Source organism: Mus musculus, chromosome 12 (genome assembly GCF_000001635.26).
Source record: "Mus musculus strain C57BL/6J chromosome 12, GRCm38.p6 C57BL/6J".
NCBI classification, from domain to species: Eukaryota; Metazoa; Chordata; class Mammalia; order Rodentia; family Muridae; genus Mus; species Mus musculus.
In genome coordinates, this window is record NC_000078.6 from 54,985,387 (window position 1) to 55,010,480 (window position 25,094).

Here is a 25,094-nt window from a genome sequence, read left to right on the forward strand (position 1 = left end):
GCGCGCGGGCTGACCCGGCGGGGATCCCGGAACCGGCGGCCGAGCGCGTGCGGCCACGGCGGGGAGGGGCGAGGCGGGGAGTTTCCGCCCGCCCGGGCGAGCGCGGCGGCTCCGAGCGGTCGCCGGCCTCCGCGGGCCCCGCCGCCAGCCGCCCCACGCGGTCACGGCGCGCGGGGGATGGGCGGCCCGGCCACCCGTCACGAGCCCCGGGAGAGAAAGAGGAGACAGACAGACAAAAGGGCGCGGGGGCGGCTGTCCCCGCTGCGCGGCCGGCCTTACTCGTAGTGGCGGAAGATCTCGTTGGTGACTTTACAGTAGAAAACTTCCTCGTCCGGCCGCAGGTCCCCCGGCGGCTTCTGCCTCACGAAAGGCTTTCGGTGAAGCAGCGGCATCTCCCGGCTGCGCGCGTCCGCCCGCGCCCCTAGCAAATTGGAGGGAAAGGAGAAAGCCGGTAAGGTCGGGGAGCGCCGGGGCGGCTCGGCTGCCTTTTGTGTGACAGACGAGTCCGGTCCTCCCCGCCGCCGGGGTGCCCAGTCTGTCGGGCGGCCGCGGCCCCGGCGCGCCCCGCGGGCGCCTCACAATGGGGCGGACGCCCGGCGGCGGGCGGTGCGGCGGCTCCCCCCCCCACCCCCCAGCGCCGCTCCGGGCCGCCGCACCACCGGTCCCGGGACTCGCAACGTGCTCGACGCATCCCCGGGGCTAGGCGGCCACGGAGCCCGGGCGCCGCCGCGCTTTGTTCCCGGTTCCCCGGGACGCCGGCTGGCGAGCCCCTCACCTGCGAGCACTTGCCCGCCGCCGCACCTTCCCACGAGGAACGCCGCGAGGTCCCGGCCCGCCCCGCCCCGGAGTCTCTCCCGGCCGCCGCCGCTCCCGCTGCCACTGCCGGGCTCCGCGCGGGGATCGCGTCCCGCCGGCACTTCCCCGCCTCTCCGCGCTCCCGGGAAGTTTCTGAGCTACTTTCGGCTCTGAAGGAGGAAGAGCTGTGGGGAGGAGCTTTTCGCTTCTCGCTTCTACCTTTTTATTGGCTACTGGATGACTTTTACAGCCTGTCACTGATACAGGAAGAGAGGGCGAAGAGCCTGGGAGAGCTACATTATTAATTAATGGAGCAACCCCTCGTGAGGAATCAGAAGCATCCTCCATGTTTGAGATTATCGGCCAGAAGATCTGGGGAAAGCGCTAGTGTTCCTTAAACACATGGCAGACAAAGTAAAGTCTTCATCTTTTCCAATGGGCCACCAGCGCCCAGCTATTGAGTTGAAAAGGGGATTCCGGCTCCGATTTAAATTGCGTTTTGAAGAAAGGAAGAATAAGAAACGAAATCGCTAAAACCCTCAAAGTATTTTGCATGCGTAATCATCCATCTTGAAAGAAAGAACTTTTTTTGACACCAGTCCTTCTTGATACTTAAAACAATTCAAAGAGTTTGATAGCTCAGGAAAAGACAAAAGTTTGAAATGTCATCTCACTTATATGATCCCCCTACATATTTAAAACTAAACCCAGAATTTTTAAAAAGTATAAGTAACTTATAATCTACAAGTAACTTAAGGTCAATTTTCAGTTCAATTAGAGTCCTAACGATGTTAAATTTACTACCGAGATGTCTCATTAAACAATTTTCCCATATCAGTAATTTTCACAAATGAAACCAAATTTAATTCTTATAAGACTTGGGACTTTTGAATTGAAAAGGATATTCTAAGTTAGAAGTCATTCAGAATGTTCACCAACTTTTAATAATTTTTGCCATCACTCTATTTGCTTATTTGCAAATTAACATGTAAGAATGAGTCTAAAAGTATAACTGAGGAATAGTCTTCCAGTAAAATGTTACTTTTTTTCCTAATTACTAATGCTGTGAAATGATTTTAAAAACTGGGATCTTCTATAACTATTTGTATGTGGGTGGTGGTGTTTAAGACTATTTACCAGTTATGAACTTCTCAAACTACTATGATTATAGAACGAGTAAAATAATACTTGGTGAAAGTCTGTTCTATGGCACTAAAAAGCAGTTAATAGTGTGTGTGCATACACATTTCTGCATGAGCATAGCCACAGAAGCTTACAAGTCTCCCAGTGGCAAGTATATACGTAAGACTGTATGCTTTTCAGAGAAGTACACAGTACACACTTAAAGACTTGGTGTTTTGAAAATTGACCTCCAAATTTCTGAGTTCGAGGCCAGCCTGGTCTACAGAGTGAGTTCCAGGACAGCCAGGGCTATACAGAGAAACCCTGTCCCGAAAAACAAACAAACAAAAAACTTTTAAAAAATTGACCTCCAAATAATATACAGAATAATAGTAAGAATTCTCTAGGAAGTAGTTATTAATAGCACCTACAACAGTCCCCTAAACAAGGGGCAAGAAGAAAATTTAATTTACAAGGTGAGTGTTGTGTGTGCGTGCATGAGAGAGAGACAGAGAGATAGAGACAGAGAGAGAGAGATAGGTGAACCCAGGGGCCTAAGCATGCTAAGCCCCTAGCCTGAGGTCTGTATTAGCACAGTATGCATATAATCCAAAAGTTAAAATAAGTGGGAATCTAGAAAGGGATTAAACTCTCTGAATACTTCTAGTTTTCAACTTACTATTTGCTACATTTTAAAAATTGTTAAATTATCGAAAATCGAGATAGGCAGGCAAATGGCTCTGTGGATTAAGACACTTGTCACCAAACCTGACTACCTAGGTTCCATTTCCAGAACCCACATAGGGGAAAGAGAGAACCCACTCCCATAGATTGTCCTTTGATCTCCTCTTTTGTGTGCCCCCCCACTCCAATAAGTAAATATGATTTTAAATTTTTCTTTAAAAATTTAAAAGCAAGTGTTTATTTTCTTATTATAAATACAAATATTGACTATTTAGATTATTTTATTATGCTCCCAAAATTAAGATTTTATTCTTTTACCTATCAAATAAATACTATCAAAATCGATTTTTCTGTTCTCATACTCAATTTTCAGTATACTTATGTTCTGGGTTTTATGTATAGTTTATTTAATTTGTGACTGTTAGAAGGTGTTATGTAAGCTTAGAAAACTAAAATTATCATGTACAAAAGTTTGTTTTCTTGGGGTCATTAGGATAAGAATGGCCCCCATAGGCTCAGATATTTGAATGCTGAGTCACCAAGGAGTGAAATTCTTTGAAAAGATTAGACCGATTAGGAGGCGTGACCCTGTTGGAGGAAGTGTGCCACTGGAGGTGTGCTTTAAGGTTTGAAAAGCCCTGGTAAGGTCCAGGCTCTCTCTCATCCTCTGCCTGTGGATCAGGACACATCTTTCATCTATAGTCAGACCTCAGAGGTCTAGAGCCACTGTTCTCATATCAGACTGAGGGCCTCCCATGTGAAGAACAGCGCAGAGCTTAGGTGTGTTCTAGACCTCTGCTGCCCAGGAGAATCACCTGTGAGTGTTTAGAAAATACTGATGCAGATTGTTTTTTGGTTGGTTGGTTGATTGGTTGATTGGGTTTTTTTTGTTTTTGTTTTTGTTTTTTTGTTTGTTTTTTTGAGACAGCGTTTCTTTGTCTAACAGAGTCATGGCTGTCCTGGAACTCGCTCTGTAGAAACGTCTGGCCTCAAATTCACAGAGATCCAACTGCCTCTGCTTCCAGGGTGCTGGACATAAAGGGGAGAGCTACCACAGCAGGCTGATTCAAAATGTTATCCAGCCTCTTCTCGTTAGAATTAGGAAGTATAAGATGTTAGTAAATGTGGAAGAATTGTCTACAGCCATCAGTAACACAATGATAGTTCATGTTTTCCCAAATGCTTATACTGCAGACTTTAAACGAATCATAGGGTTTTCATCCCAAGCTTAGCACAGTTTGTCTTTTGGTTTTGCAGATGAAGACACTGAGGCTGGGGAAGTTATGTAGGTAAGACACCAGCATCTGAATCAGGAAGTATAGATGCCACCATTCTGTTCAATGGTCCAAAAATGACACTCCCTGCTCTTATTGTGTACTTAGGATTTGCTCTTCAAGCCCAGCAGTGGTGGTGGTGGCATATGCCTTTAATACCAGAGGCAGATGTGGGTACATCTCTGTGAGTTTGAGGCCAGCTTGGCCTACAGCACTATTTCCAGGACAGAGAAACCCTGTCTCGAAAAACAAAAAAGCAAAACAAACAAACAACAAAAAGGAAAACAACAAAGATTTGCTATTCAAGCTCAGATAGAAATTGAAACAAGGAACCCGATTCTATGTGCAAGACTATTTAGAGTGTGTAGTAATTAAGTATGGTTGTTAATGGGGCCTGCAAAATGGTTCACTGGGCAAAATGATTGCCAAACAAGACCATGACCCAAGTTGAATCCTGGTAGTCCCTCTGACCCCCACATGCACACCATGGCACACTTTCATCCATACATCATATAACACAGCTATAAGTAAATACATTTAAAGTAAAAAAAATTACAAAGAATATTTATTCATCATGAAAGTGCTACAGGGAGCCAGGTGTGGTGGCACACACCTTTGATCCCAGCACTCAGGAGGTAGAATCAGGCAGATTTCTGAGTTTGAGGCCAGCCTGGTCTACAAAGTGAGTTCCAGGACATCCAGTGCTACACAGAGAAACCCTGTCTCTCAGAAAAGAAAAAAAGAAAGAAAAAAGAAAGTGCTACAGGAAACCATAGAATTTGTTTAAAGGTACCTATAGATGAGAAAAGCCTAAATTATAACACGAAGCGCAGAATTCACAGTATTTGATTCCATAAAGACAATTTTAAAAGTTTTGCATGACAGCAGCTACCACAAAGTTGAAATACAAAAATCAAATTGGGAAAAAAATATTTACAACTTGTGGACAAATTTCCCTTATAGATGAAAAATTCTTATAATCACAGTCACCAAGTAGAACTACAACTGGCTTTTAAACACTCTCAATCCCATTAATAAGAGAAATTCAGGCTAGGACTACACTGAGAGAGCAGTTTTCATCTTCTGTGTTAGCAAAGCTCACCACCATGTTGATAAGTCTGTGGAAAAACAAATTTCTATAAAGGGGAAAATAGACCAAAAAAATCTACATAAAATTACAAACATGCTAGAAATTCCATGTGTAGGAAGATATTCCACAGGCATCTCGATATGAATATTTAATTTGGTAGTGTTGGAAATGCCAGATTAAAACAAATGGAAATGTCAACATTATATAAATTATGCTGTGTGTATACAGTGGCTAGTATTCAGGCATTAAAATATGAGGAAGCCAAAGAACAAAAGGTATGTGAATATTTTATGGCTTGATATGCTCACATATTTGCTTGATATTAAAATAAATCTAAGGGCTACAGAGATGGCAACTACTGCTCTGTAGAGGTTTGATTCCCGGTAGCCATATGGTTTCTTATAATCAAAGCTATGGTTCCAAGGGATCTGGTGCCTCCTCCTGATCTTCATGGGCATTCGCATGATACACATACAAACATGCAGGCAAAACACTCGCACACACAAACCTAAATGCAAACACTAAGACACCTCTGGAAGGATAGTCCAGAAAACATCTGGACAGACAGAGCTGAGAGGTAGACTCTTCACTGAAGAAAGATGAATGCACATTTTAAAGACACACTGAAGAGAAAAGAGGAAGATGAAGACAGGTAACTGACAGTAATATTTTACTTTACAGAGGAAATAAAAGTTAAATAAGTTTAGAACTATAAAAATAGAATTTTATAAAAAATATATAGCTTACATAAATACATATATAATAGATTTATAAAAATTTAAATACCTGTGTTATGTGTTATAAAAATTTAAATATTTGTGTTATCACACACAGCCTTGCACAGTACCCTGCACAGTACCCCTCTATGACAAGAGTTTGGCACACATTTGTTGTTTGGATCAGTGGTTAGGTAGATGTACAAAACAGAAATTTGATTATATTATTTGATGGAGAATCAGGTGAACACCTTCTTTCATCTTAATGTGGAGATAGAATATAGATCATACATCTAGAATCTACCTAGATTATATATGCTGATTGAAGCTTACAGGATAAATTGTTACTATGTTCAGCCAAATCTATTGTTCTTTTAAGAAACCAGATATACAAGGAATAAATCAGTGGCTTTAAAATATAGATTACAGAGTTCCCTTTATTCAACAACCAAACAGCTTTTTACAATTTCACTAGTATCTGACATGTCATTTACTAACTAATTTTTACTGGAGTAGAAAATATTAGGATATATTTGTTCCTCTTTTATTTCCTCCTTTGAGTTCATGCTTTGGCCTACCAAGCAGGGATCATTGAAACTCTTATTACTTGGGTTTTTAATTAAAAAAAAAAAATTCAGGACAGTGCCTGGAACACAGCAAGTATACAAAGTCCACTGGGGAAGAATACTGCCTCTATCATATTTCTGAAAGTACTTAGAGTTAGAATAGAATTTCTTACTATTTGGTTTCTATAGTTGGAATTGGATTGCCAAGAAATGCTATTTTGACATCAAGAACTGGCCATCTGGCTTTACAAAGAGTACACTCATGTGGCAACACATATATTCAGAGACTACATGGTAACAAAGGAGAGGCACAAAGCAGCTGAATTCAGAATCTAGCCCTGAATATAGTTTGTAAATTCTAACCTTAGAACTCCACATGAAGCATGCTAATCCCTCAAGCTCCTGGGAATGAAAACTCTTAGCGTTTCTCCCTTTTATGTTGGTATCCTCTCTAGAACCTGCAAGTCTTGCCACCACTGTGATTTCGATTGTCTTAATGTTTGGTTCAAATGCCTATGTCTTCCTTCCTAAGCATAATTGAGATTCACTTTTCCAGTTATATTTCTCTTCACAGGCTGAAAGTTTTACCTCAGGCTACCAGTTGGCTGCTTTTCTATACCTTTGTAGCCTTTACATTGCCTGGCCTTTAGAATCTAGTTCACCTATTTGACCAACTTATCTTTCCCAAGTCAAGTACAAATATCAAACCTCCCCATATATATATATTTTTTTTAACTTAAAAAACAGATTTTGTGTTTGTTTGTTTTACACGTGAGTGTTTGCCTACATGTATGTGTGCCGCTTGCGGACAATGCCTGTGGAAGCCAGAAGAGGGTGTCGGAGCCACTAGAGTGGGGTTACAGATGACTGCTAGTAACGAATGGATGCTAGGAAACTAATATGGATCCTCCGAAAGAACAGCAAGTGCTTTAACCACTGAGCCATCTCTCCAGCTCCAAACTTTCCAAGATTAAATATTTTGCCTGTTTCAAACTTAAAATAAGAACCTCGTACTTAGTTCTAGTGTGCTAGGCAGAGTAAAGCCTCCAGAGGTGCCCATGCCTGTATGTTAGTTTATACAAGAAACTCACAGACATAATTAAGGTTAAGGGCCTTGAGGTGGGCCGATTGCCTTGTGCTCCTCAGTTGTGTCTAACCTAACTATAGGAGTTCTTAAAAGCAGACACTTCCCAACTATGCTTATTATTATTATCATCATCATCATCATTATTATTATTAGATGTACTCCTGGGGGGAACCAGAGCCTACCACATGTAGGTAAGCACTTCACTGCTGAGCCATAGCCCCAGTCCCTGACTGAGGATGATTGCACAAAAGTCAGAGACATGTGGCACTGCTGGTTTTGGATGAAGAAACTGGGTCAAAAGCCAAGGAATGTGGTTATCTCTAGTCAAGGTTTCCACAACTGGGCTACATCCCCCAGCCCTTGTGGTTGTCTCTAGAAGCTAGACGGGGCAAGATTATCCCCTAGAAAGGTCCAAAAGGTGTACAGCCCTTCTGTACCTTTATTTTAACCTGCTGAAACTTAGTTTCGGCCCCCGACTTAACTAAGTTTATGGTAGTTATATAAATTTACACTGGCAATATAACATTAAAAGACCCAGTTTAGAGTCTGGAAGTATTTGCAAGCCTCTCGGATGCTTAATGCTGATTTCTCTTGCCATTCGTGTTTTGTATACAGCTATGCAAGCAGCTTTCAGCTATTTGGTATTTCATTGCCGCCCAGATCATGAGATCAGAGGTGGGACTTTTTGTCCCCACTTGTGCAGTCACGCCCATATTCAAACTTTAGATTCGGAAGCTTTTTGGTTTATAGTTGTTCCGCCTGTACAATCATACACGTGCAAGTTGGCATGCATACAGTCAGAGAATGATTATAAAGGCACAAAAACGTCTCCCTGATGAGATTCCATCTCCTCACACCCCCGTGGGGAATCTCACGCCCACCAAACACCTTTCTCTAAATAGCAGCTTCTTCACCACAGGGATCTATGCCCCAGGCTCTGAACTAGTGCAGGTCTGTTTTACAGGGGAGGGGAGGACGAAGCCTGTTGGCCTTTCTCCTCCTTCTTCCTTCTCGACCCATACTTTCAGAAGGAGATCTGTGATCCTTCCCCATTCTCTGCATTTGTGGTGTCTTTACCTACCCTCTGTACTTCCTTTTTTGCTACTGAAACCACCCTCGATTCTGACTCCTAACTGACAAATCCAATACACTGTGCCCAGGGAAGACATCAGCCCACTCCTTCCCATTCTCTCTACCCCGGCCTCAGTGATCCACTCTTCTCCCTGAAAGATTCTGAATCTGCCTGGTATCAGCCTGTTCACTGCGCCCTGATGTGCGCCAGCTCCCTGCTATCTCTTCCCTTGTCTCTCCTCAGAGAAGCCCTTCCTAAATCTGCCTCCCCACCCCGATCCTGAGTACAATATCTGTACCCGTTCTCACTGAACATGAGCACATCCAGGGTGTTCTTTATTTTCTTGGGGACCCTGTTTCGGTTTCCTGAAGACTTACGATGAGTGACTCTCAAAACTGACGTCACCAAGATGCGTCTGGGGGTAGTGGGTACTGGATCTGGCAGAGCCGTCAAGGCAGGGAAACTACTGGAGAAGAGGAGGTAGAAGCTTAATCACAAAATGAGCCTACTGCAGCCCTCCCTTGTGGGCTCTCACTCCTTGAAGCCCCCAGTTACCTGCTGCCAGCTGTACTCTGCAACTGACAGCATGTCATGACTCTTTCCAGAACAGAGACTGCATGGCATTAATTATGATGTATCACCATACGTATTATTGTTTATGTTATGGTGCCGTCTCTATAAATTAAACTTCATCCTCATATGACTGTGTAGGTGACTGTGTAGGTGACGCTAAGAGAAGAAGCAAAGCAATGATTCCAAGATTTCAGGCCTGGGAGTCTAGAATAGCAAGTAACAGCATTGGCAGAAATGGGGTGATCAAGAATAGACTAGGAATGGGAGGGAGCTGAAATACTGCGCTATGGACTGTGGTGGCTCCTGCCTTACAATCCTAACATCCTGAGGCAGGTGGATCATGTGCCTTCAAAGCCAGGCTGGGCTACAGAGTAACCCTTGTCTCAAAAACTTTAATAACAACAACAATAATAAATATATTATTAAATTGTTCCCAGAAATAGGAAATAAGGATGTCCTGAAGTTGATAGATTTACATGATATCTGCCCATTAGTCAAATCTGTTTATACTCTTTCCTTTCTTCAAGTAACCACTCACACAGCCAAGTGCCCACCTACTCATGGTGTTCAACAAAGCTATGAGGTACCTTTGTGATCATTTCTAGATATTACCAAAAAGCTGCTGCCTAGTCTAGGGTCTTCGCCGACCCTCTGCTTGTCTTTGAAGGCATCCTACACTGGCTCTGTTGAGTGTTGCCCCTCAGCAGGTTTTCTAGACAATCTCTTTCCCACTTTCCTGAAGTCTCTGACCAGAGTTCCTTCTCTTTTAGCTCTAACCTTTACTCTCAGCAATCACTTACCTCCTGCTTTATTTACAGAGTCCAGGCCATGTCGCATGACCTCTGTTTTCAATGCAAATTCCCCATTTTTCTCCTTCCCAAGAATTTAATATGCTCTGTCATAGTTAGCTTCAATGGTCACCCTGGCACATTGGGATTAGGGAAGCTGCTCAATTGCCCATAGGTCAGTCCTCCATTGGATTGACCTGTGGACATGTCTATAGAGCATTTTCTTGATTGCAAATTGATGTAAGAAGTCTCAGCTCACTGTGGGTAGTGTCACTCAGGCAGGTGGCCCTGGGCTGTATAAGGAAAATAACTAAGAGACTGAAGGGAGCTTCTGGCCGTGGCATTTATCACAGCAACAGACAACAAGCTAGAACATGTACCTTTGACATGTTTTGTCCACCTTAGATCCTTCCTTACTCCTGGAAGTCTCTTTCTCTAATACCTCTCCCCTTCTTAGTGTTTTCCTTTGGTCTAAGGTCTATTAACATATCCGAGCCTCCCTTCACTCTCACACATTTAAACTTTTCACTCTCATACATTTAAACTTCACTTTTATTCCCTCAGAGGAACTTTATAAGGATCAGGCCAGCCTCAAACTCAGAGATGTTCTGCCTCTGCCTCTCTGCCTCTCTGCCTCTCTGCCTCACTGCCTCACTGCCCCTCTGCCCCTCTGCCCCTCTGCCCCTCTGCCCCTCTGCCCCTCTGCCTCCAGAGTGAGTACCAGGATTAAAGGCACTTGCTACCACCACCCAGTTTACAATAGTTTCTTAATTAAAATGAAAAAGGGCTTGGGGTGTGATTCATTGCAGACACCTGCCTGACATACTGAGGGCCCCAAGTTTAATTTCCAGAACTACAAAAAATAAAACTAAAAGAGGTATAAAAATTAAATTAAAAAATCTCTTAGCATATTGCCAGTAAGAACAATGAAGTCATAGTGACTCAGATGAAAGGTATTTCAAACATCTTGCATTATTATTCTCAGTCTGTAGGAAATAGGAATAAAGGAAATTGGACTGTGGAATGTGGCTAGTCAAGCTAGAGTACCTGCCTAGGGTGCACGAAGCCCTGGGTGTGAGTCTTAGCAGTGCATACAGTATGCTTGTTAACGCATCCCTATAATCCCAGCACTCAAGGACAGCGGCAGGTGGAGCTTTATGAGTTCAAGCCCAGCTTGATCTACAGAGTGAGTCCAGGACAGCCAGAGATAGAGAAAGCCTGTCTTGAAAAATCAAGCCAAAAGAAGGAGGAGGAGGAGGAAGAAAAGGAAGAGGAGAAAGTAAAAGGAGAAGGAAGGAAGGAAGGAAGAAAGGAAGGAAGGAAGGAAGGAAGGAAGGAAGGAAGGAAGGAAGACAAAGAGATAGGGAAAGAGGGAAAGAGAGAAAGGAAGAGAAATATAAGTTCATATTCAGCTGATTGGTGGATTGGGGAGCAGCCTAGACTCCAAAGATTCCATCTCTAAAAACAAAAACAAGGAAAACAAAAACTGCCCAAGGTCCCACAGCATGTGTCCGTTTGATAACTATTTCTGAAGGCATTGGTGCATCACGTGAACACATCACAGGCACCTGAGGCCATCCGAGAAATCAGAAGATTCTTGCTCTCTGGTTGTGTTCTTCCCCAGGAAAGTGCCAGCCAGAAGAATCATCCACTTTGGCTCCAGAAAAAAAAGAGGGTAACAACCCGGAAGAGCTGCCTCTCGGAGTTTCTAACAACTTCTGATAGCAGCAGAGTGCACCAGAGCTAGAAGGAACGGATATCCCAAAAAGTTGTAAGGCTAACTGATTCTCCTCTGGAGGCTGCCAGGGAGCCTTGTGGGCTGAAGTATACCTCTGCAGTGGGACACTGGCTTGCTTAGCATGTTCGAGGCTCTAAGTTCACTCCCTGATACTGGAAAAAGAAAAAAGGGATAGTGGGGGTGCTCGCCTCAGCAGCACGTATGCTAACATTGGAAGCATGTGGAGGAAAATAGCATGGCCCTGCACAAGGATGACTCGGAAACTCATGAAGCACTCCTTTTTTTTTTTTTTTTTTTAAGTACATAGTGGGAGCTGGAAGGTGCAAAGGCGGGGACTGCCAACCATTAGGTGATCATACCAGGGGAATTCAAAAATAGAGAAGAGTTTCGTTTCCCCTCCATGCTTTGGGTTAGTTCTGTTTTGTCAAATAAAAGTAGTCTCCTGTATTTGCCAGCTACCTCTGTAGTAGCTGAGGATGATTTACCATGCTAGAGAAACCATAGGCTACTGCAAAAGTTCACTTGCTTGGACTGCAGAATTGAGTTTAGGCTTCCATTAGCAAGGAGACTAAAGTCCATCACCTATGGAGTGGACATAGATTCCAGAATCAGATTTTGTTTTTTGGAGACAGTGTCTGGACTAGAATTGGCTATTTAAACTAGACTGACTTCAGATTTGCAGTTGTCCTCCTGCCTCAGCCTCCTACACCTGGAATTTCTTAAGTGTTTACACATTAATTCTAGAGAAATTTTATTATAGAGACACATTGTCATCAATACTACCTTGGCCATTGTATAAACCAGAATGCTATATAACACTAAGAACAGAACCCACATACATAGACAGGGAGAAATAGAATATAATAAAACGTGATTAAATGAAATGAATTAAACTTACTCAAACAGATGTGAAAACCCCTGGATAAGCTTTAGCACTAAGATCCAGTGGCATATTAGCTGAGCAGCACAGCCAAGCAGAAGAGGCTAATTTTAAGAATAAGCAGAAGATAAAGCATTGGGAACACAAAAAGCAAAATTCATCACATTAGCAGATGAAAAGAGGAAAAAATCTGAGCGGAGAAATGGTGGCATTTGTCCCAGCACTTAGGAGGCAGAGAGGCAGGCAGATCTTTGAGTTCGAGACCAGTCTGGTCTACAAAATAAGTACCAGGACAGCCCAGGCTACACAGAGAAACCCTGTCTTGGGGGAAAAAAAAGAGTGAACACCCCCAAGCCAGTCCATAGTAGTCTGTGCCTATGGGGACTGAGACTGGAGGATCACGAAGTCAAAGCTGGCCTAAGCTACCTAGCCTACATTGAGGCTCTGCCCCCAAAGGTTGGGGGGTGGGAGAGGGTTAGCAAAACTCCAGAGTCACTTCTGGTTTAGTAAAAGTCAGAGTGACAATGAAAGCGTACATTTTCCTAACATCTGGTCTCCATCCGCTGCATTGCTATTATATGTCTATTCAAGATGTAGCTAATAACTCAGAGACAAAAAGGTATAGATACCAAAAACAGACCAAGAAGTTGAGTGAGGTACAGGTACACACCTGTTACCCACCTGCTTGGATGCTGAAGCAGGAAGTCTCCAAGTTCAAGGCTAGCCTGAACAACACACAAACCCTCTCTCTCTTTACTCATGCATACAGAAGGAAGAGGAGGACTTCCTGTGTGGGACTAAAATGCATGTGTGAGTTCGGGCAGAGGTCACATGTGGAGGTCAGAGGACACCCTCACGTCTTTGCCTCCCACCTTACTGAGATAGTCTTTTTTCGCCCCTGCATAAGCCAGGCGTACTGGGCTTCAAGCTTCTGGTGATCCTCCTGTCTCCACCTCTCATCTCACCATAGGAACCGTGGAACTACAGATGTGTGCCACTACATCTGCCTTTATGTGGATTCTGGGGACTCACAGCCTCACAATTGCGTGGCAAGCATTTTACCCACTGAGTCATCAATTTCTTCAGCTGCAAGAGGAGGGATTTTTTTCATTAGGTAATAATGATCTAATAATCTGACTGGAAAACCAACAGTCAACTAAGAATTATTAATGGAGGTTCAAAACGTTTCATTACCAGTGTTCCTATATAGGAGCAGTCATCATTTGGAAAACTGAGAGAAGATGTCTTTAAAATGAGCCCAATCTGAGGTGTTTGCACTTCTCTTCTGCTGGGCACACCTTACCCGAACTCCGCGTGCTTGCTGCTGTCTGGACCTTACTTGTCACCTCTACTTCCTGTTCTGTGAGGACTGCCACCCAGTCTCAGCCACCACCACCTCTGCCCCCACTGTGATGACACAGAACTGCGCAGCATTTCCCGCCAGACAGCGCCCTGCCCGCTTATTTTCCTCCTGGGTACACACTTCCCTAAAGCAGTTACTTGGGCCGATGTGGGTGCATTCAGACCGTAGACTGTGTGAACCAGCAGCGGTTGCCTCTGCTAGAGACAATTCTCAAACACCTTCGCGCTCCCCTCTCCTTTTCCCACCAAATAACTAGAAAGGTCCCCCAAACCTAGAGGACAATGGCACAAGAAGATGAGAGGAAAATTGAGGCGCCCAGGTCCCTGAGTCATAGCCCAGAAGAAAACTGCTCAGCTGCCCAATGCCCAAGTTGGCTTATGGCCCGAACAGGAAGTAAGTTCTTTGAGGAAAGGAATTCTAGGGTTTGCTGGGTTTCTTCTTCTCCTTTGTTTATTTACTGAGACAGGATCTCACTGTGTAGCACTGGCTGGCCTGGAATTCACAGAGATTCACCTGCCTCTGCTGAGATGAAAGCAGTGTCCCTGATTGGGGCATTTTTCAATCAGTAAGTAATTTAGTCTTCCAAACTCTATTTTCAAGTGAGGGGGAGCAAATTTAGTGACCTTTACATGCTTGTCAAAAGTCACCTAGCTAGCTATGCAGTGGGAGAGCCTGTTTTTGCTTTGAAACCTACCAGCTACCACCAGGTTATACTAACTAACCAGAGCATGAACAATTTTGAAAGAGTTTATTGTACTGGAATCAAAACCCATATGTGAATCCAGCACTGGGAAGGCAGAAGCTGGAGACTCAGAAGCTCAAAGGTCGTCTATCTACTGAGTCCAGTGCTAGTGTAGGCTACAGGACACCATGCCCCAAAGAAACCCAATCAAAAGACAGATGGTAGCACACATCTGTAATTCCAGCTTTTGGGGTTCTGAGGCAAGGGGATTACTGTGAGCCCCAGGACAAACCTGGGGTATATGAGCCCCATCTCAAACAGCATGATCTCTAAGTAGAGAACAGGTAAAAGTCAAGAACAGCCAGCTATTTCATGGAAGATGTATAGATGGGGTGGAGCATGGCTCAGTCTCAGACATCAGAGAAAGGCAAGTTAAAAACATAATGGCTGGCTGGAGTTTGTAATGAAATCCTGTAATCTCAGCATTCAGGAAGTGGAGGAGGCAAGATGATTCTCTTGGAGTTTGAAACCATCCTGGGCTACATAGCAAGTAACTAGGTCAGAGGAAAACCCTGTCTCAGAAAAGTCAAACAAACAAACAAAGCAAAGTAAAACAAACCAAGTCATGGCGAAGGGCTAGGCATGGTGGCTCACACCCGTAATCCCAGTACAGAGGCAGAAGGACTACTGTAAATTCCAGGGCAGCCTGGCCTACACACAGAGTTCCAGACTAGGCCGGAACTATTGCTATAAAACCTGCAAGGGGCCTAAGACACGGACTCCACAATGTGATATACATGGCACACCAATCAAAATAAAAGAGACAACAGCCAACACTAGCCGTATGCCACGTACCATGAACCCGTGCCCTGCTGCTGAGAGGGTACAATAGCTCTGAACTGGGTCGTTTTGTTTGTTTTGATTATTGTGTATTTTGTGTCACGATGACTTCAAACTCCCCAGGTAGAGGAAGGTGACCGTGAACTCCCCGATCCTCCTGCTTCTACCTCAAGGTCTACACATCATCCACAGTTTATAGGTGTTGGAGATCCAGCACGTGCCTTCCTGCATGCCAGGCAAACACTCTACCAATTGAGCTGCATTCTCAGACCAGGGTAGTTTGGTTTTTTTTTTGTTTGTTTTTTTTTTTTTTTTCCTAAAATTAAAAATGTACTCTAGCAATTTTACATCTGGGTGTGTATAAAAGAGAGATAAAAAGAATCTAATTCTGTGCAAAAACACACGTACAAGTATTCTTCTCAATTAACCCCCCTCTCCTACGTAGCTTCGACTTGAGCCTGGGCTGGGGGAGTGCCTCAATCAGACTGGCCTGTGGGCATGTTCACGAGGCATTTCTTGATTGCTAATTGATATAAAGGGCCCAGCCCACTGTGAGCAAGTCCCATACCTAAGAGGTTGGCCTGGGCTATATAAGAAAGCTAGCTGAGTTGGAGAAAGAAGGCAGGGAAGAAGCCTGACCTCTTTCTCTCAGTGATGGATTCTAACCTAAAAGTATGCAGGCCAAAATTAAAAAATAAAATAAAATTAAAAATTAAAAAACCAAACCTTTCCTGCCCAGCAGAAAATCAAATTAGAACAAGCGCCCAAAATGAAAATAATCCTATGTTCAGTGACTGAGCTGAGGTGCTGTTTATCGTAAATGATATTCAGCAATAAAATGGGACAAACTTAATCAATACAACGACTTGGATGAACCTCAAGGTTTCTTGACTTGCTTTAAGAAAATCCTTCCAAAGTTCACACACTGTGATCCTACTCACACACAATCTTGAGATGTTGAGGCTAAGGACATAATAGGAGTTGGAGCTCTTCCTGCAATGTGTGAGGCTCTGCTTTGATGCTGACACACTAAAACAAAGTTTAAATGTATGTCGTAGAAGCTAAAACAATGAACTTGGCTGACATAGCAGGTATTGGTCATCCCTGAAGTCCCTTGAGAGCTTAAGGCGGGAGGATCAGGAGTTCAAGGTCATCCTTGGCTACATATAAAGTCTGAGGCTAGCCTGGACTATGTGAGTCTCAAAAAAGCAAGCCGACCCTTTCAGAGTCCCAGCTATGCTGGGTCCTTATTGGACCCCTTGGCTTTCTTCCCAGTGAACACTAGAGAAAACAACAGAGAGCACGAGGAAACCATGGACAGACAGACTAGATCCACTGTCCTATCTGGGACGAAAATTTTGAATTTTTGTCTTTGTAACTTTATTCCTTTACTTGTGTGCACGTATGCTTATGCCACGGCACGCATGTGGAGTGGAGGTTAGAGGACAGTTTGCCCGAGTCAGTTCTCTTCCTCCTTCCATGTGGGACATGACACTTGGACTCGGATTGTCAGGCTTGGCCTCGAGAGCCATCTGTCTGCCTCTCCACTGTCACCCCCTTTTAAGGATTCACTATCTGGGCTGGTTTACAACTGGATATAAGACAGAGTGTGGCTTCAAACTCATGACCCTACCTGTGCAGCCTCTCGAGTGCTGGCATTGCAAGCATGGATCACTCTACCGGGCTGCGAGTTGTCAGTTTTCAAGCAGAAAACCTTCATGAACACTCCACCCCTCTCACACCCTATCATTTTCTCCGCTGATGAATTTGTGAGCTAAAGTCTGGGGAAGAGCCTGGCTCACATTCTCTTTCCCAGCAGTCAATAAACTGCTACCCCTAAAAATGAGGAGAGGGAGCCGGGCGTGGTGGCACACGCCTTTAATCTCAGCACTCAGGAGGCAGAGGCAGGCGGATTTCTGAGTTTGAGGCCATCCTGGTCTACAGAGTGAGTTCCAGGACAGTCAAGGGCTATACAGAGAAACCCTGTCTCAAAGAAAAAAAAAAAAAAAAAAAGGAGAAATAGACGACTCCAAGGAGAAGAACCGGAAATGATACTGAGATAAGAACATTGAGAAGCAGACAAGGGCCTGGCTTAGTCGGTGTCTCACGGAATCACCACGGAAAATCATTCATATCTCGGTGTCTGTCTTATTTCCACCAAAGTTCCATGTGGCATTATATTGCATTATATATAAATCTTCATTAAGGTATATCATTGTCAATTAGGTCAGGAATGGTAGCATGTGCCTGTAGTCCTAGCACACAGGAGGCTGAGGATCATGGTTTACGGCCGCCCCAGGCACTTGAGTTCAAATGGAAAAGGATTTTTAAAGGTATCATTAGGAGAAACTGCATGTTATAGAGAGCCTTACTTAGTTCAGTGGTTCTCAACCTGTGGGTCATGACCCTGTAGGGGGCAGGGGTGTTGACTGACCCTTCCATAGGGGTCTCCTAAGACCATCAGAAAGCACAGATGTTTACAATTCAAAAACAGTAATAAAATTACAGTTATGAGTAGCAGTGACAATAATTGCATACTCGGGGATCACCACAGCATGGGGAACTGTGTTAAAGGGTCCCAGCATTTAGGAAGACTGAGAACCTCAGGGTGCCTAAGGGTGACAGAAGAGAAAGATAGACAGAGGGAAAGGCAGAATGGGAAGATTCAGATAGACACTGAAACATTTGCCTGCTTGTAATGAGAATCTCACACAGCTCAGGCCTTCAATGTACTCTTCCTTACTCGGCTTTAAGACATTTTCAGGGGATGGAGAGATGGCTCAGAGGCTAAGAGTACTGGCTGTTCTTCCAGAGGACCTGGGTTCAATTCCCAGTACCAATATGATTATAACTCCAGAGGATGTGAAACCCTCACACAGACAGGCATGCATGAAAAAACACAAACACACATGGAAATAATAAATTATTTTTTTAAAGTTTTTAAGTTGGGGGATGGAGCACTGGCTGCTCCTGCAGAGGACTTGGACTCGGTTTCCAACACCCACAAGGTGGCTCACATCACCTCTAACTCCAGCTCCAGGTGATCCGGCTCCTTCTTTTGACCAGTTCAAGCACCAGGCAGGCATGCGATGCATGCAAAGCACTCACAGGCATAAAAATGAAAATAAATAAAAATGCCTGTTAAAAATGTTTTTAAGTTGGGGAAAATGGTTCAGTGGTTAAGTGTGCTCACTGCTCTTCCAGTCTCATCAGGTGGCTCGCAGCTATCTGTAACACCATATTTAAGGGATTCAATGATCTTTTTTTCTGGACTCTGTAAGTACCTGCACACATTGCATACTCACACGTAGACACAGAAATAAGAATAAAAATAATATTAAAAAAAAAAAAAAGCTGGCCGGGAGGTGGCGACCCATGTCTTTAATTCCAGCATTCAGGAGGCAGAGGCAGATGGATCTCTTGAGTTTGAGGTTAGTCTGGTCTACATAGCGAGTTCCAGGACAGTTAAGATTACACAGAGAAATCCTATCTCAAATAACCCACAACAAAAATCAATCAAACAAATATAAACAAGCAAGCAAAACCCCAAACCTTTAATCCCAGCACTTGGGAGGCAGAGGCAGACAAGATCTCTGAGTTTAAGGTCAGTCTGGCTTACACAGTGAGTTCTAGGCTAGCTAAGGCTACACACAGTGAGACTTTGTCTCTGTTTTCTTTAAGACTTATTTGTATTCTATGTGTGTACGTGTGTCTTTCCTGTGTTTATGTATGTGCACAATATGCATGCCTGGAGAGTATTAGGTCCCCTGGAACTGAGCTTATAAGTTGTAAGTTACCATGTGGGTGCTGGAACCTGGTTCCTCTGCCAAAGCAAGCACTCTTAACCACAGGGCTACCTCTCCAGCCCTGAGACCCTTTCTGACCTCCATGCTTGTCATGGCTTTCCTTCCCAAATAAATGGGTAAATGTGATTTAAAAATGCCCGGTTTTGTTTGTGTGTGTTCATGTGCACATGAGGACCAGAGACAGCCTCAGGTGTCAGTCCTCAGGTACTGCCTACCTTGTTCTGGAGACAGAGTCCCTCACTGGCCTGGAACTCACCAAGGTGACCACCAAGGCTTGCTGGCTAGTGAGACCCAGAGATTGGCCTATCTTGTCCGCCAGAGCACACGAATCACAAGCACACCCCACCATACCAGTTTCTTAATGTAGGTTGTGAAAGTTGCCCAACTGGAGGCCCTGGATGTGGTCCCTGGGTAAGTGTATGTTGTGGGGGCTGTGTGTGTGTGTGTGGGGGGGTGGTTGTCTTAGGGAAAAAAAAAGAAAAAGGAAAAGTAATCCAGATGTTTACCAATTAATTACATAAATTGTGTCAGCCAAACAGCTGGCTGCTGTGTTGCCATTTTAGCCCCACTGATAGAACTTTTTTTTGTTTTGTTTTGTTTTGTTTTTGTTTTTCAAGACAGGGTTTCTCTGTGTAGCCCTGGCTGTCCTGGAACTCACTCTGTAGACCAGGCTGGCCTCGAACTCAGAAATCTGCCTGCCTCTGCCTCCTGAGTGCTGAGATTAAAGGTGTGTGCCACCACTGCCCAGTGAGATAGAACTTTTAATACACAGTTCAAGCAAAGGTACCAAAGCAATGTGATTACATTGTAATTACAATGTAATTACATGTGATTGCCAGGCACTGTGACCCAGGCTTTACCCTCAGCACTCAGGAGGCAGAGGCAAGTGGAGTTGAAGGCCAGTCAGGGCTACACAGGGAGTCCCTGTCTCAAAAACAAAAAGGGGTGGGGGTGGGGGTAGGGGAAGATCCTGGATGCATAATGTATAAACCCTTAAATTTATATCAGAATCTTAACACAGACTAGCAGTTACTTCTGGATGGATGCGTTTAATGGTGTTTAAAATACCTTTTCCTGCTATTCTCTCTCTCTCTCTCTTTTCCCTGAAGAGGACATGTACTGTTTTATGATAAGCACAAAATAAGTACTATGTAGGTTTTGTTTGTAATTATCACTGCACTAATAAAAATTTTAAAAATATTTATTTACCCATTTTGTGTGAGAGTGTGATGCACACACATGCCACATTTGTCTGTATGTTCAGCTGGGCCCCACATATGTTCCCGGAGCCTACAGAGGCCAGAAGAGCATGTCAGGTCTCCTACAACTAGAGTTACAGACTGTTATGAACTAATGTGGGGGTGCTGAGAACAGGTTACATTGAGCCACCTCTCTGGTCTCTAATTTTTACTAGTATGGGAAGACAATTCATCACAGAAAACATGATAGGTCTTAGGAAGACATTTTTTTTCTATATGTGGAAACTGTCTTTGGCAATGTAATCACATACTTTAAAAACTTTCCTCTGGGTGACTGTCTTAGTTACTTTTCTATTGCTCTGACAAACATCATGATCAAAGCAACTTATAAAGGAAAGCGTTTAATTTGGGGTTCATGGTCCCAGAGGGCTAGGGTGCATGGCCATCATGGTGTGAACACGGCAGCAGGCAGGCAGGCGTGGTGTTAGAGCAGTAGCTGAGAGATTACGGCTGATCCAGAAGTCCCAGGCTGAGAGAGTAACTGGAAAGAATGGCCTGGGCTTTTGAATCCTTAGAGCCTACCCCCGTGACACGCCTCTTCCAATGAGGCCACGCCTCCTAATCCTTCCCACGCAGTGCCTCCCAGTAACTGTGCAGCCATTGAGTCACTTGCACTTTACTCAAGGTCACACAAACACAACTCTGCCCCAGCTTACTTTTTCCTTTACAGTTCTATGGAAGGCAATGGAAATGTTACACACAAACTGCAAGATTCTGTGGTTCCATGTTGGGCATGGCAGAGCATACAAAGGTTATTACAAAGATTAAAGAGTCTTAGGACACTCAGGAGGCAGAGGCAGGCAGATCTCTGAGTTTGTGGCCAACCTCAACTCTGGTCTGCAGATCGAGTTCAGGGAAAAGAAGAAAGGAGGAGGAGGAGAGGAGGGGGAGGAGGGAGAGGAGGAGGAGGAGAAGGGAGAGGAGGTAGAGGGAGAGGAGGAGAAGAAAGAGGAAGAGGAGAAGGAGGAATATGAGGAGGAGGAGGAAATATGAAATTGGGTCTCGCCAGTCCTGAATCATTAAGTAGCATGCTCCTGGGGTAGCTACAAGAGCACGCACAGAAGCCGGGCATTTAGCCTTCTGTTGCTGCCATTCACTACAGTTCTGGGGACCTTGTTTTCTCAGTAGTGAGGTTAACGCGCGATTATAAAGCGAGATTTAAATTAGAAGCTTGCCAGAGAACCAGCTCTCTCCCCCCCCCGCCCCCTGAGATTTTTGTGGGACTCAAATTTAACAGCTCAGAAATGTGTCTTGTGCTTTCAGAAATGTATCTTGTGCTTTAGGAAGATCTGCGTTCCTAAGACACTCTTTGGAGAGATTAGAATTAATTTTAGTCAGCCCTTTCGTCTGTATACACCATTGTCTTCACGTGTGTGTGGGGGTGGGGGTGGGGGTGGGGGGGTGTTCCTAGATGCTTCTTGCGGGACTTGCCACTTCACAATGTCGTTATGCTTCCTGGATGGTTTCTTTTACTAGACAACCAATGTGGGGCAAGAAACGAGCCTCTGTAGATATTTATTCATTTTGATTGCTCTGTAATTAACTTACTGTGAGGGAGGCAAGTGTCACAGTGCACCTGTGGAGGTCAGAGGAAAACTGTAGGAGTCAGATCTCTCCTTCCACCGTCCTGGGGATCAAACCCAGGTTGTCCGGTTTGGCGACAAGCACGGCTACCCGCCAAGCAGTCTCACTGGCTGCACAGATATTGTTTGAGGAATGAAGTTTTAATATTCTAGGTCTACTCTTAGCATGTTCAGAAGCAAAACTTCACCTATTTTTAACCGTGTATTCGTGAATGTGTGCAGGCGCCCTCAGAAGAGGGTGGTGGATGTCCAGGCGCTGGGGTTGTAGGTGGTTTATGAGCCACACGGTGTGGGTGTTAGCAATCAAATTCGGATCCTGTGCAGGAGAAGCAAGAGCTCCTGGCTTCAGAGCCATGGCTCTAGCACCGCTTCATAGATTTCAAAGGAATTCTATTTTAATTTAGAAGCTGTTGTGGTTATTTTAAACTTCTTGGCTTGTGGCTTTATTGTTATTTAAATTTTCTTATTTTGTTTTAAATACGTAAGAGGGTGTATTAACAGGAAACTGATTCATGTGTCAAGTGGGCGGATCACAGAATTTAATTACCTGAGAACTATTAGTCAGACAGAGGTGGCATGAACTTGAATACCTGTAAGGGCTCTTTACCAAGCTGGGGTAAAAGACACATCAACAGGGAAGACGTGATCTACAAGGCATGGATTTAAAACATGTTGAAATGCCACTATAAGTGTTCTAAAAAGACAGCTGACAGCAAAATCAGAGATCAGATGCTTCAAAGCTATCTCTCTGATTACTTAACGTATGTGCTTTGCCTGCATGTACATCTTGTAGCCCACGATGCACACACAGGTACCTGATACCCACAGAGGCCAGAGGAGGGGGAGAGGTGCCCTGGAACTTGAATTACAGTTATGAGTCATATAGGTGCTGGAAATTAAACCCAGGTCCTCTGGAAGAACAGCCATTGCTCTTAACCACTGAGCCATCTCTCCAGCCTCAGAAATCAGATTTTACCAATTACAATCAGCTATTTCTAGCAAAATGTAATGTTTGTTAATTGAACTTAACTACATTTTATGAAGTTTTTTTTGTCATATTCTACTATTGTGTGATTGTTGATTGGTTTCCAAAGTATTTTATCTCTAAATCATGACTATTATTTTATGGCGAAACTACATTTTTGAGCGATGTGCTGGTACCTGAAACCCAAGTGTTTGGGAAGCTGAGATAGGAGATCGAGTGGCCAGTTTGGGCAGCAGAGCAAAATCCTACCTCAAAATAGAAATCTAAACAAAATCACAGAGCTTCTGTTCAGGCTTGGTGCACATCTTAATCCTAACATCTGGAAGGTAGAGGTCGGAGAATCAGCCTGTCTCAGACACACATGGAGAGAGGGGAGGGGGAAGAGGAGGTGGGGAGGGGAGAAGTGAGAGGAGAGAGGGGGAGAGGAGGAGAAAGGAGAGGGGAGAGGGAGACAGAAGGGAGAGGAGAGCAGGAGAGAGAGAGAGAGAGAGAGAGAGAGAGAGAGAGAGAGAGAGAGAGAGACAGACAGACAGTTCAGGATGTAGCTCAGTTTATAAGAAGCTGTGGGTTCAATTCCTATCACCTCATCAACCAGAGCGTGGTGGCTCATGCCTTTAATTCCACACTCAGAGAAGGTAGAGGCAGGAGGGGCAGAAGTTCAAGGTCACATTCTTGGGTACCTAGAGAGTTTGTTTTTTGGTTTTGGTTTTTTTTTTTTTTTTTTTTTTTCAGAGCTGAGGACCAAACCCAGGGCTTTGTGCTTGTTAGGCAAGCTCTCTACCACACTGAGCTAAATCCCCAACTCCTAGAGAGTTTGAAGAAAGCTTGGGTTACAAGAGACCCTCAAAAATAGATTACATAAATCCACACTCTTAAAATACCCACTGTTTATCTTTCTTTGTCAACCATCTCTGAAGCTAGATTAATTTTCCTAGCATGGCTACTATCTTATGCTATTCCGAGCTAACTTCCTGCCTGAGCTATGTCTTCATTTACTTTTCCTTCTTTCCACTAGCCCTCCTCAGGACAAGGCTGGCTTTGTTTTCTAAAGTAAGATCATGCCATATCGAATCAGAAGTGTGTGTGTGTGTGTGTGTGTGTGTGTGTGTGTGTGTGTGTGTGTATGGAGGTCCAAGGGCAACCTTGGATGTTCCTCCCCAGATACCATCTGTGTTTTTGAGGCAGTGTCTCTCTCATTTGTTTCTGGTCCTGTGCTGCTTATTCTAAGCTGGCCTCCCCAGTGTCTCCCCGCAGGACTGCCTGGGTTACAGGTGTGTACCATTTGGACTTTTACATGGACCTTGGATCAGACTCAGGTCTGAAGGCTTGTATGATGTAGACGTTTGGATGAGAATGGCCTTTAGGCTCATGTGTTTTAATGTTCAGTTCCCAGCTGGTAGGCTGTTTGGGAAGAACTAGGAGGTATGGTCTTTTGGGAGGAGCTGTGTCAGTGGGGGTTCCAGAAGCCAGATTTGACCTGCCCTTGGTCATACAACTCCTAAGTGGTAAACTCAGGTCTGTCTGGCTCTCTCACCTCTCTCCAAACTATTACTGTGTATATGTGTTAGTTATATGTGTATTCATGTTCATGGATAGGCACACATGTGCCTATCCACATGGAGGTCAGAGGTCAATGTTGGATGTCTTCCTCAGTCTCTCTCTACTTTATTTGCTTGAGTCAGGCTTTCTCACTGAACCCAGCGCTCACAGATTCCACCAGATGGCTGTCCAGTGAGCTCTTGGCATCCACCTGCCTGTTTCCCCAGCCCTAGGACTACAGGAGTACCGCCACCCTCAGCTTTTATTGTGGGTCCTCGTGAATGCACAGCAAGTACTTTATTGACAGAGCCGTGCCTCTACATTATTTTCTATATTTTAGATTTATTTTAAGTGTATGAGAGTTTTGCCTACATGTATGTCTGGGTACCATATGCTCGTCTGGTGTCCATGGTGGTCAAGAGAGAAAACTGGAGTTATGGATGGTTGATTGTGAGCTGCCGAACCCAGGTCACTGGTAGAGCAATGCACCACTAGACTGGCAATTCTTTTCACTGAGGAACAAGCCCCTCCCCACCAAAACCAAGCTATCTTAACCACAGGTATCTTCACACTACAAGACACAAAGGGCATTGGGTATTTTTGAAGGTGATGTGCAATCACGGGCTTTGGCATTGGGCCAGTTCTGGCACAC

The 25,094-nt window shown here is 44.3% G+C and overlaps 1 protein-coding gene and 1 non-coding gene across 4 annotated transcripts in view; one reads left to right on the forward strand and one right to left on the reverse strand.

Annotated features, from left to right (window-relative positions):
* The window catches only part of Baz1a (bromodomain adjacent to zinc finger domain 1A), a 121,383-nt gene that overhangs the window by 92,398 nt on the left and 3,891 nt on the right, over window positions 1-25,094 (reverse strand). The window contains exons 1-2 of one of the 3 annotated variants that reach the window (NM_013815.2): window positions 776-950; window positions 280-421 (exon numbers count right to left, since the gene is read on the reverse strand). In NM_013815.2, the coding sequence (NP_038843.2) occupies window positions 280-392 (113 nt within the window). In that variant the 5' untranslated portion in view covers window positions 393-421; window positions 776-950. Of the gene's footprint in view, window positions 1-279; window positions 422-775; window positions 989-25,094 lie in introns of those variants that run through there. The other 2 variants (XM_006515671.4, XM_006515670.3) reach the window with 2 other exon arrangements.
* Window positions 11,686-11,791, forward strand: Gm24296. Its single transcript, XR_003950400.1, has one exon. It is a non-coding gene; the product is annotated as a U6 spliceosomal RNA (small nuclear RNA).